The 12675-nt window shown below is 45.0% G+C and overlaps 1 protein-coding gene across 2 annotated transcripts in view; it reads right to left on the bottom strand.

Moving 5' to 3' along the window:
- Nucleotides 1-12675, bottom strand: part of ccdc88c (coiled-coil and HOOK domain protein 88C) — a 39318-nt gene that overhangs the window by 6037 nt on the left and 20606 nt on the right. Inside the window, exons 14-27 of one of the 2 annotated variants that reach the window (XM_078795888.1) lie at nt 11443-11580; nt 11097-11381; nt 10218-11021; nt 8798-8925; nt 7255-7396; nt 6970-7089; nt 5735-5896; nt 5375-5652; nt 5029-5172; nt 3801-3987; nt 3583-3728; nt 3408-3497; nt 1705-2012; nt 399-476 (exon numbers count right to left, since the gene is read on the bottom strand). In XM_078795888.1, coding sequence (XP_078652014.1) covers nt 399-476; nt 1705-2012; nt 3408-3497; nt 3583-3728; nt 3801-3987; nt 5029-5172; nt 5375-5652; nt 5735-5896; nt 6970-7089; nt 7255-7396; nt 8798-8925; nt 10218-11021; nt 11097-11381; nt 11443-11580 — 3010 coding nt within the window. Of the gene's footprint in view, nt 1-398; nt 477-518; nt 1512-1704; nt 2013-3407; nt 3498-3582; nt 3729-3800; nt 3988-5028; nt 5173-5374; nt 5653-5734; nt 5897-6969; nt 7090-7254; nt 7397-8797; nt 8926-10217; nt 11022-11096; nt 11382-11442; nt 11581-12675 lie in introns of those variants that run through there. The other variant, XM_078795889.1, reaches the window with a different exon arrangement.

Here is a 12675-nt window from a genome sequence, read left to right as displayed (position 1 = left end):
CATTCATTTTCTACCGCTTATCCTCACAAGGGTTGCGGGGGTGCTGGAGCCTATCCCAGCTGTCTTTGGGCGAGAGGCGGGGTACACCCTGGACTGGTGGCCAGCCAATCACAGGGCACATATAGACAAACAACCATTCACACTCACATTCATACCTATGGACAATTTGGAGTCGCTAATTAACCTAGCATGTTTTTGGAATGTGGGAGGAAACCGGAGTACCCGGACGGGGAGAACATGCAAACTCTACACAGAGATGGCCGAGTGTGGAATTTAACTCGGGTCTCCTAGCTGTGAGACCTGCACGCTAACCACTCGACCACCGTGCAGCCTTGCATCAAATATTTATACTAACAATTTTGACATGAAGAATGGAATGACAGAAGATGAATAATCACCGTGTCCGTCGTTGCCAAGGACGCTGCTGTCTGCAGCCGCGCTGCCGCGGCACGGCCCTCGTCCTCTGTCGATCAAACCTGCACACCAAAGGATAAATAACACGTTTTGTGTTACGATATGCCGGCGGAATACTGTAAACAGGACGCAAGCGACAACAGGAAGCACAGTGGGGCAAAAAAAAAAAAACCAGGAAAATGTTGTGATGCGTGTGTGATCGTAGGCATGATTAGTTCAAGCGTAGCATTGAGAATGCTAACTAGCCCTAGCTATTAACTCGGTTTGATGCTTGATCTATTTTTCACTTAAATAAAGATGTTTTTCTTAAGATTTTCTGCACCCCGCAGAATTATTATATCATAAGTTATCATAAGTTATAATTAAAAACAACATTTTTTTTTAAAGCTCTTGATTGGTGATGTTTGTGTTTCTTCACAGCTAACAAGACGAGACCAGCGTAGCCAAGCGCCGACAGGTAATACGCAATAAGCAGTTGCTGTGGTAACGTCTCGTCGCAGCGACTTCATCCGAGACGGATTGCTGCAGCAAGCCTCTGGGGGAAGCAAAAGTGCCCGGTTCGATTCCACTCTAATTGGTGTGGCAAATCATCAAACATGAACGAATATACGCAAACAAACAATATTTATAGGCATAAATACACTTAAAGGGGAAGGCGTGCAGGCAGGTTTGCTGTGCTGTGACAAAGGTGGCGTGGGCTCATTGTATCGCACATGCACACACACACACACACACACACTTACTCGTATTTCTGCCTTTTTTGTGAGTACTTTGATTTGTTGGCTGGAGGAAATGTGTGTGTGTATTCTGCTAATGTTTGTAAGATGCACTAAATGTGGATGAGACGTGATGATGATGATGATAACTACAGTTCTAAACATGAGGAGGAAGAGGATGGTATTATAAGACTCCATTGGCGGAGACAGACGGGCTAGTGATGATGTCAGCTGTGATGTCAGCGGATGACCAAAATCGGAGTCGTCTGCTGAGAGAAAGGGAAGGGCGGGAGGCGGAATCGGAGGGAGGGGAAATAGATGGGAGGAGTTTGTCTTGACTTTTACTGCGAAGAAAACAGAAACGTTTCTGGGCAGGCGGAGCTAAGGGGTGGAAACATGGAGAGAGAGAGAGAGAGAGAGAGAGATGGAGAAAGGTAGAGAAAAATCATAAAACAAGAGTGAGTTCATGAAAATAAATGAGTTAAAAGTATTGTATATGTGATGAAATGTAATGTAGTGTTCCCTAGTATATACTACGAGTAATACTACTGTATTATAACGTGTGTACCTCTACCTCGGCTGATGGGCGTCAACACTGGACTCGGGATAGGGAACGGGCCGGGACTGGCGCAGTGGTTGCTATGTTTACTGTGGGCGTGGCCGTTGTCCTGGGAGTCACTTCCTGTCCTCTGGGGAGGTGGGGGCGGGGTTTCTGGGGGGAGCAGAGGCGGGGGCGCAGGCAGGGGGATATCCGGGGCGCTCTTGGCTCGCTCTCGGTCTTTGGTGCCTTCCTTGTCTCGGTCGCCGCCTCGTTCCCTGCTGCCGTCCTTTCTTGGTTTGATGAGTTTAGCCAAAGCTTTGGCTCCCGACCACTGGCTCTTCCTGACACCACGCAAAAGGGTGACACATTTTAAATCATGTTCATCACAGCTGGTAATAATTAATTAATCATGATTAATCACGATTTCAAACTATGTCTGAAAATTTTTATTCTCCGGAATACCCGAAGAAAACCCATGCATGCACAGGGAGAACATGCAAACTCCATACAGAGATGGCTGAGGGTGGAATTGAACCCTGGTCTCCTCGCTGTGAGGTCTGCGTGCTAACCACTCAACCGCCATGCAGCCCATATTTGTGAACAGTTTAACAATAATTCATGGTTCCATTTATCACAGTGAGTCTTCCAGGCCCTGATGCAGCAAAACGGTCCCAGACCATCCACACTACCACCACCATATTTTACTGTTGGAATAATGTTCATTCATTTTCTACCGCTTATCCTCACGAGGGTCGTCACCAGCTGTCTTGGGTCAAGAGGCGAGGTACACACTGGACTGGTTGCCAGCCAATCACAGGGCACATACAGACAAACAACCATTCACACTCACATTCATACCTATGGACAATTTGGAGTGGCTAATTAACCTAGCATGTTTTTGGAATGTGGGAGGAAACCGGAGTACCCGGAGAAAACCCACGCATGCACAGGGAGAACATGCAAACTCCACACAGAGATGGACAAGGGTGGAATTGAACCCGGGTCTCCTAGCTGTGAGGTCTGAGCGCTAACCACTCGTACGCCGTGCAGCCCATATTTGCATATTCACAATAATTCATTGTTCCATTTATCCCAGTGAGTCTTCCAGGTCCTGATGCAGCAAAACAGTCCCAGACCATCACACTACCACCACCATATTTTACTGTTGGAATCACGTCCATTCATTTTCTACCGCTTATCCTCACGAGGGTCGTCACCAGTTGTCTTGGGGCGAGAGGCGAGGTACACCCTGGACTGGTGGCCAGCCAATCACAGGGCACAAAAAGACAAACAACCATTCACACTCACATTCATACCTATGGACAATTTGGAGTGGCTAAGTAACCTAGCATGTTTTTGGAATGTGGGAGGAAACCGGAGTACCCGGAGAAAACCCACGCATGCACAGGGAGAACATGCAAACTCCCCACAGAGATGGCCGAGGGTGGAATTGAACCCTGGTCTCCTAGCTATGAGGTCTGCACGCTAACCACTCGTCCGCCATGCAGCCCATATTTGTGAACAGTTTAACAATAATTCATGGTTCCATTCATCACAGTGAGTCTTCCAGGTCCTGATGCAGCAAAACAGTCCCAGACCATCACACTACCACCACCATATTTTACTGTTGGAATAATGTTCATTCATTTTCTACCGCTTATCCTGAATCAAAAATCAACACAGGAAATAGAGTGGAAAATTGGAGACAAGGTAAAACGAGCATAGTGGATACTAACTTCTTCGGTGTGGGGTCATAGAACTTGTACTGATCCATGATCTTCTCCTCTAGTTTCTCCTTCTGACGACGAAGAGCGTTCAGCTTATCACTACCGGAATAAAAGATGAGCAAGAATCACATTTTGGTTTGCGTCTTCACAACGTCTGATGGATACGCCAGATGGTGGACCTTACATGTAGAGCTTCTGTTCCTGGTGGTAGAGCTCTTTGCTCTCCATGCTTCTCTCCAGCAGGGTGTGGTTCTGCTGACCGAGAAGGTTGATCTGACTCAGGAGGTGATGGTTTTCTTCTTCAAGGTTCCCTTTCAGACGACTCAGCAGCTGAACCGACACGCAAGCGTACAGGTGTTAGATCTCAGGTACATCTCGGAACGAGTACCGCAGGTTTGTTACCTCACAGTGGTTGTCTAGTTTTGTCATGGTGATGTCCAAGCCCTGGTGCTTCTCCATGAGGCCGTCGTATTGGGCCATCCAGCGACTTGCTTCCAGCTGAGCCGAGCTTAAGGAGCCCTTCAGTTCGTTCACCCGCTGCTGGAGCTTGTCCGACTGCTCCGACTGCTGGGATTGGCTGTGTGATAGCCTAAACGTTGAAGGGGAATCAGACAATAGAGATACAGGGTTTGACACATTTGCAGGTTAAATAAAAGGCAAATAAAGTAAAGTAACAAATAAAAGTGTTGCTTTGTTTCTTTCTAATGCCATTGTTTTTGGTTTCTTTTTCAGTTGCTGCCACGAATTGGAATGGTGAGCATGGCGCTTTTACTGGCGGGCCGGATTCAAGCGCTTGGTGGGCCGCATGTGGCCCCCGGGCCCGAGTTTGCCCACCCCTGATTTAGAGTCACCTCAAATTAGTATGGATAGTAAAAAATTGCACGCCGTGTTCAATTCCACCCTCGGCCATCTGTGTGTGGAGTTTGCATGTTCTCCCCGTGCATGCGTGGGTTTTCTCCGGGTACTCCGGTTTCCTCCCACATTCCAAAAACATGCTAGGTTAATTAGCCACTCCAAATTGTCCATAGGTATGAATGTGAGTGTGAATGGTTGTTTGTCTATATGTGCCCTGTGATTGGCTGGCCACCAGTCCAGGGTGTACCCCGCCTCTCGCCCCAAGAAGACAGCTGGGATAGGCTCCAGCACCGCTCGCCACCCTTGTGAGGATAAGCGGTAGAAAATGAATGAACATTATTCCAACAGTAAAATATGGTGGTGGTAGTGTGATGGTCTGGGACTGTTTTGCTGCATCAGGACCTGGAAGACTCACTGTGATAAATGGAACCATGAATTATTGTTAAACTGTTTGCAAATATGGGCTGCACGGTGGATTGAGTGATTAGCTCACAGGCCTCACAGCTAGGAGACTCAAGTTCAATTCCACCCTCGGCCATCTCTGTGTGGGTTTTCTCCGGGTACTCCGGTTTCCTCCCACATTCCAATAACATGCTAGGTTAATTAGCCACTCCAAATTGTCCATAGGTATGAATGTGAGTGTGAATGGTTGTTTGTCTATATGTGCGCTGTGATTGGCTGGCCACCAGTCCAGGGTGTACCCCGCCTCTCGCCCCGAAGACAGCTGGGATAGGCTCCAGCACCCCCCTGAGTATAAGCGTGAATATTTCTATACCTATCCACGTCCGCTTTCAGCTGAAGGTTCTCTTGCTGCAGGAGTCGATTCTTCTGGTGCTCGAGGTTGAGCTCCTCTCTCTCCTTCTGACCGCGTCCTTCTAGCTCCTCCCATTTCTCCTTCTGCTGTAACAAAGTGCAATACCTGCAGAAAGCCCCAGATTAAAATTAAATATTCAAATCATCACTGGTGCTACACCGTACCCAAATTAGTACTTCCACTGGTACTCCACATGGCTGCGTTTGATGCCTACCTTTCTACGCTAGCTTAGCGGCACCATAAGGAGAAACGTGGCATTCAACTGCAAATGCGTACTTATTACCGACTAGTACATTTCCCATCTTACTTGTTGTGTGTTGCTCTGTGTTCGGTCTCTAGCGCCCTCTGCTTGACTTTCAGAGCGGTGTGTTGACCGATCAGGTGCTCATACTCCTGCGCCTGCCTCTCGTGGACGCTCAGCAGGCGCTCATGGTCATCGAGAACACTTTCTCGCCCTCGCCAGGCCTCCTCACGCTGTCTCTGCCACGACTCCACCTCGGTCTCTAAGGCGCTGACTTGGCCCTGCAGCACGGCATTTTGGGCCATGAGAGACGCACTCTGGGAGGACAGCGTGGAGTTTTCCACCTAGGAAGCAACAACATCCATTCAATGAGAGATAGTCCAATCCAGAAACAGGAAGTGTTATGATTAGTAAGAACGTGTATACCTGAAGTTTGGCTGTCTGAGTATGTAGAGACGTATTCTGCTCCTGCAGAGTGGCAGTGTGCCGCTGCAGCGTTGCCATCTGACTGTTCAGTGAGGTGTTCTGGTTCTCCAGTTGTTTCAGCTGTTCCTTTAACAAACGGCTCTGAGTCTGAAGCGAGGCGTTCTATCGATAACAGTGGCAACGTTAGCAATTATGAAAGACGCAACATCGTCATAATATTTCTGATAAAATGCAAAAATGCCTATTTGCATGTTCTCCCCGTGCATGCGTGGGTTTTCTCCGGGTACTCCGGTTTCCTCCCACATTCCAAAAACATGCTAGGTTAATTAGCCACTCCAAATTGTCCATAGGTATGAATGTGAGTGTGAATGGTTGTTTGTCTATATGTGCCCTGGGATTGGCTGGTCACATCGCCCGAATACAGCTGGTGATGACCCTCGTGAGGATAAGCGGTAGAAAATGAATGGACATTATTCCAACAGTAAAATATGGTGGTGGTAGTGTGATGGTCTGGGACTGTTTTGCTGCATCAGGACCTGGAAGACTCACTGTGATAAATGGAACCATGAATTATTGTGAATATGCAAATATGGGCTGCAAGGCTGACAAGTGGTTAGAACGCAGACCTCACAGCTAGGAGACCAGGGTTCAATTCCACCCTCGGCCATCTCTGTGTGGAGTTTGCATGTTCTCCCCGTGCATGCGTGGGTTTTCTCCGGGTACTCCGGTTTCCTCCCACATATTATAATTATTATTATTAACAATACTATTCTAATAGTAATAATAATAATAATGATAAAAGTATGTATTCAAGACTGCATGATGACCAGAGAGCTACGTTCCAATCATAAACTATAAAAGGTTCCTAAAATATTGTGACAGGTCAATAACACTTAATAGGCCATATTACTTAAATATATATATATATATTATTTTTTGTAATCGTGCAATAAATATTTTACAATAATAATTTAAAAAATATTAGCAAAAATTAATCATATTTTTAATGACCTCTCATGGCCCACCTGCAGTACCACCACAGCCCGCCAGGGGGGCGCGGCCCACACTTTGGGAATCACTGGTCTAGTAGTAGATGGCAGAACAAATGCATGAGTGGTCGTTTTAACTTGGGCACCCGAAGGCAACTGGAACATTCATTCAGCAATCATGCCTTGCAATGATGGGCTCAATAATAATAAAAAAAAAATAATAATAAAATTTAAAAAATAACCTACACTCTTTTCTACGTCAATCAGATGATCTTTGATATGGAGCAGCTCAGTCGTGGCCGAATCTCGTCGCTCATCTCCTCTGGAGAACCCTTGCATGTTGAGCTTTTCTCCTTGATGGACAACCTAAAGTAGAACATACTCATTCATTTCATGAGATCATATTTTGACACCTAACCCCCTTAAACCTTCCTCTTATATCAAGTGGACATGAAATATGAACATTCATATAATAAATGAAGTTACTAGTCAATGAATAAACACCCACAGGAAACGGAACGTTTCACTTACAGCAGCTCGCTCTGCCCGTAGCGTTTTGTTGTGTGCGTTAATCTCTTCCAGTTTTTTTTCCAGACCGGATATCTTCTCATCTTTCATCTTCAGCGCCTGTTGGACCGTTTCCTCCAGTCGGGATTCAAGCAGCTTGTACTTGCTGACACACACACACACACAGACACACCATTATTCTTATTATTATCATTATCAGAGCAATACAACTGTGATATTTTTATTTTTAAAAATAGGCTCAAGACGCACCTATTTAATTTGGCTTTTAACATTACATTTACATTACATAACATTATACATTTTAAGATTTTTTTGTTTTTGTGTTACTACCCCAACCTTCCATAAGTGGGTCAAAAATGACCCGGTCAGGTTGTTTTCTTGAAATATCTTTGTAATGAAAATTTTATATCATTTCATATTCCAGGTATTCCTAAAAAAAAGTTTTTGATATCATGCCATTCATATTTTAAACTTATCTTTTATACATTTTAAGAAATTGTAGTTTTTGTGTTACTACCCCAACCTTCCATAAGTGGGTCAAAAATGACCCGGTCAGGTTGTTTTCTTGAAATATCTTTGTAATGAAATTTTTTTTTATCATTTCATATTCCAGGTATTCCTCAAAAAACATGTTTTTGATATCATGCCATTCACATTTTTAACTTAACTTTTATACATTTTAAGAAATTGTAGTTTTTGTGTTACTACCCCAACCTTCCATAAGTGGGTCAAAAATGACCCGGTCAGGTTGTTTTCTTGAAATATCTTTGTAATGAACATTTTTATCATTTAATATTCCAGGTATTCCTCAAAAAACATGTTTTTGATATCATGCCATTCACATTTTTAACTTATTATTATACATTTTAAGAAATTTTAGTTTTTGTGTTACTACCCCAACCTTCCATAAGTGGGTCAAAAATGACCCGGTCAGGTTGTTTTCTTGAAATATCTTCGTAATGAAAAATTGTTATCATTTCATATTCCAGGTATTCCTCAAAAAACATATTTTTGATATCATGTCATTCACATTTTTAACTTATTTTTATACATTTTAAAAAATTTTAGTTTTTGTGTTACTACCCCAACCTTCCATAAGTGGGTCAAAAATGACCCGGTCAGGTTGTTTTCTTGAAATATCTTCGTAATGAAAAATTGTTATCATTTCATATTCCAGGTATTCCTCAAAAAACATATTTTTGATATCATGCCATTCACATTTTTAACTTCCCTTTATGCAACACACAATGGATCCTCACATTTTCTATTGTTGTACGGGGTCATTTTCTTTTTCAAAGATGTAAAAAAGTGAAAAATGAAGATGTTTCTAACATGAAATGATTCTTGTGTGGTCCTAAATATAATAGTAAATATCATACAAGTGATTATTCCTAACCAAAATGGCAACATTGTCATAAAAAGGCATTGATTCTAGTATGGGTGATTTTTGAGCCACTTATGGAAGAGTGTAGGGTCCAGTCACTCGTGCATCGAAGGGTTAACAAGGACTTGGTCGTGTATTGCGTCATTTAAAAAGGTACCGTACCTGTCCTCCTGAGTGAGCTCCTGCTGCAAAAGTCTTTCTCGGTTCAGTCCAACCTTCTCCAGTTCGTCACGGAGTCTCTCTAACTCAACGCTGTTCTGCTGGACGCTCAGTTTCTCAGACACCAACTCCTACACATGAGAAGATCAATGATACGTAACTACAATTATCATTTCTATACCGCTTATCCTTGTTAGGGTCACAGATATGCTGGAGCCTATCCCAGCTGTCTTGGAGCGAGAGGCGGGGTACACCCTGGACTGGTGGCCAGCCAATCACAGGGCACATATAGACAAACAACCATTCACACTCACATTCATACCTATGGACAATTTGGAGTGGATAATTAACCTAGCATGTTTTTTGGAATGTGGGAGGAAACCGGAGTACCCGGAGAAAACCCACGCATGCACGGGGAGAACATGCAAACTTCACACAGAGATGGCAGAAGGTGGAATTGAACTCAGGTCTCCTAGCTGTGAGGTCTGCGCGCTAACTACTCGTCTGCCGTGCAGCCCATATTTGCATATTAACAATAATTCATGGTTCCAATTATCACAGTGAGTCTTCCAGGTCCTGATGCAGCAAAACAGTCCCAGACCATCACACTACCACCACCATATTTTACTGTTGGAATCATGTTCACTCATTTTCTACCGCTTATCCTCACGAGGGTCGTCACCAGCTGTCTTTGGGTGAGAACCTTGTTTTTGGAAGTACCCGGAGAAAACCCACGCATGCACAGGGAGAACGCGCAAACTCCACACAGAGATGGACGAGGGTGGAATTGAACCCGGGTCTCCTAGCTGTGAGGTCTGAGCGCTAACCACTCGTACGCCATGCAGCCCATATTTGCATATTCACAATAATTCATGGTTCCATTTATCACAGTGAGTCTTCCAGGTCCTGATGCAGCAAAACAGTCCCAGACCATCACACTACCACCACCATATTTTACTGTTGGAATAATTCATTCATTTTCTACCGCTTATCCTCACTAAGGTTTCGGGTATGCTGGAGCTTATCCCAGCTGTCTTCGGGCGAGAGGCGGGGTACACCCTGGACTGGTGGCCAGCCAATCACAGGGCACATATAGACAAACAACCATTCACACTCACATTCATACCTATGGACAATTTGGAGTGGCTAATTAACCTAGCATGTTTTTGGAATGTGGGAGGAAACCGGAGTACCCGGAGAAAACCCACGCATGCACGGGAACGAGAACGCGCAAACTCCACACAGAGATGGCAGAGGGTGGAATTGAACGCGGGTCTCCTAGCTGCGAGGCCTGCATGCTAACCACTCGACCACCGTGCAGCCCTTAAATATTACTTAATTCATTGATTCTCACTGTCCAGTGAGAGTTGAAGAGCTCAGCTGGATGAAGCTACCAGGACCACCAAAGCTTTGTCCTCCTTACCTCTCTCAGTGTAGCCAAAGTTCTCTTGTCAATGGTCGCTTGCTTCTGCAGCTCCTTGTGTTCCCTTTCCAGCTCCTTGGCCTTGACTGCCACCTCCTTCAGCCTATCGACTTCTTTGCTCAGAGCCTGGACCTCCTTCTGGACCACAGCCAATTGAGCGGCTTTCTCTTCCAGCTCCGTCTCCTTGTTGTCCAGGAGCAGTCTGATCCTCCAGCTCTCCTTCTCCAGGTGCTTCCTACTCTTCTCAGACTCATCCAGATCCAGTTGAAGCTTCCTCCTCTCCGCGTCGCCCTCCTTTCTCCTCCTCCGCTCCTGACTGAGCTCCTCTATTTCCTTCCTCAGCTCCTCCAGCCTACTCGAGGCTCCCTGCTTTTCTCTCTGGAGTTCTTCTCTCTCCTCTTTAAACGTTTCGACATGGACCTCCAAGTGATGCTTCTCCTGGTGAAGTGTGGCAACATTTGCTTCCAGTCTCTCCGCTCTCTTCCTCTCTCCTTGCAACTCCACTCCGACCTCCTCGAACCTGCTCTGCAGCTCTTGCAGTTTTTTCTGCACCTCACGATTTTCCTCCTGTTGCTTCGCCAGGAGAGCCGAAGAGGAACGCAGGTTTTCCAGAGTGCAGCGGAGATCCAGGTTCTCCTTGGTGAGGACGCCGTTGTCTGGTCCTTGTCTGTCTGCCTTCAGTTGCTGAAGCCCTTGCTGGGCGTCCGCTGCCTCCCGTTGCAGTCTGTGCAACTCCTGCTCCAAGGAAGACACCTGCTTCTCCAGAAACTCCGAACGCTCACTGCAAGCACGCAGAGATGCCACCTGGGTGCCAAGACGTCAACGAGCACCTTTGAGTCAGCAGGAAGTACGTTTTGTCGATGAAGCGCATTCGATTACCTCTCTGTTGAGAGCGTCACGGTTTCTCTCCAGCCGCGCCATCTCCCTCTCCACGTCATCGCATCTTCCCGCCCGGTCCCTCAGCCGATCTTCCTCTTCTTGGGAAACCTTCAGTTGAATTTCCAAGCTAGCCAAGCGAGCGCTGGTGTCGGTGATTCCCTGGTGTAGGAGGCGGTTCTCTGCCTCCACTTCCCGGACCCTCGCCTCGCTGTCGGCCTGAGCGCGCTCACGGAGCGAGACCACCGCCTCAGAGAGATGTTGCCTCTGGCTCTCCAATTCGGAGATCTGTTGGAACATCGTCGATATAAGCCGGAGCCATTTTAAGTTGTTCCACTTTCCAATTTACCTGTCGGTCTTTGTCCGCTCTCAGAGCATGCATGTCTCGTTCCAGATTGTGTTTTTCCTTTAATAATTCCTCGCCAAGAGACTCCATGTCTTGATTGGTCAGTTTCTCCTGGTCCAGCAAGCCTTGGAGATGCTCCAACTGCAACATCGAGATCAAGAGTTAGGAGGCCGGACTCAGAACAGGCAGTTTGTTCCGTGTCGGACTGTGACAATTAGAGCCCGTTACTTCTATTCTACTGTTTAACTGCTGGTCTGATTATGGATGGAATTGGTTATGATGTACCGTATGCCGGTCTCGGACTCTTCACAATTTCAGGCTGTGTTCGAAACCGCATACTTACCTACTACTCATACTAACTTATTGCGTATGCAAGAAGTTCCAGGATGCATACTGCATTCGCAACAAATCTTGAGTATGTATCATCAGCTTACTACTGCTCATACCCAAATTACCCAGGATGCAATATGACGTGACGTCACCGGGACGAGATCAGTCCAAACGGCGTTGTCAAGCGAGATGGTTTGCTTCTTTTTTTTGGTAATGGTAATGGTTTTATGTCATTTGAACATGCATCAGATTACAATTGAATGCATCCCATAATCAGTTCCCAGTTCCACATGTCCAAAAGGAGTAGGAAGAAGCAAAGCTTATTAAATCCTACCCATCCATCTGGTACTTTTACAATCACTAACTGTTACATTTGTTCACTTCCTGCTTTCCTAATATAGTTTAAGTTTTTTTATAAATGCATACATTTTTATCAATATTTTGATATTTTATATTATTATTTTATATTATAAAATTATTGTTATAAAATTTTTTATTACATTATTTTTTATATTATTATTTTTAAATTTTTTACGTTTTATTTTATTTTATTTTGTAACGTCAAAGGAGTAAAAAAAAACATTTTTATTATTATAATTTTTTATAGTTCCACATGTCCAAAAGGAGCAGGAAGAAGCAAAGCTTATTAAATCCTACCCCTCCATCTGGTACTTTTACAATCACTAACTCTTACATTTGTTCACTTCCTGCTTTCCATAATACAGTTTAAGGTTTTTTTTACAATTAGGCAATAGGCAATTAACCGAGCATGTTTTTGGAATGTGGGAGGAAACCGGAGTACCCGGAGAAAACCCACGCATGCATACGAGGAGAACGTGCAAACTCCACACAGAGATGGCCGAGGATGGAATTGAACTCGGGTCCTCTTGCTGTGAGGTCTGCGAG

This window comes from Doryrhamphus excisus, linkage group LG14 (genome assembly GCF_037039965.1).
Source record: "Doryrhamphus excisus strain RoL-2023G ecotype Guam linkage group LG14, RoL_Dexc_Guam_v1.1, whole genome shotgun sequence".
Lineage (NCBI taxonomy): Eukaryota > Metazoa > Chordata > Actinopteri > Syngnathiformes > Syngnathidae > Doryrhamphus > Doryrhamphus excisus.
The sequence above is the reverse complement of the archived record's forward strand: the minus strand, read 5'-3'. Positions and strand labels throughout refer to the sequence as shown.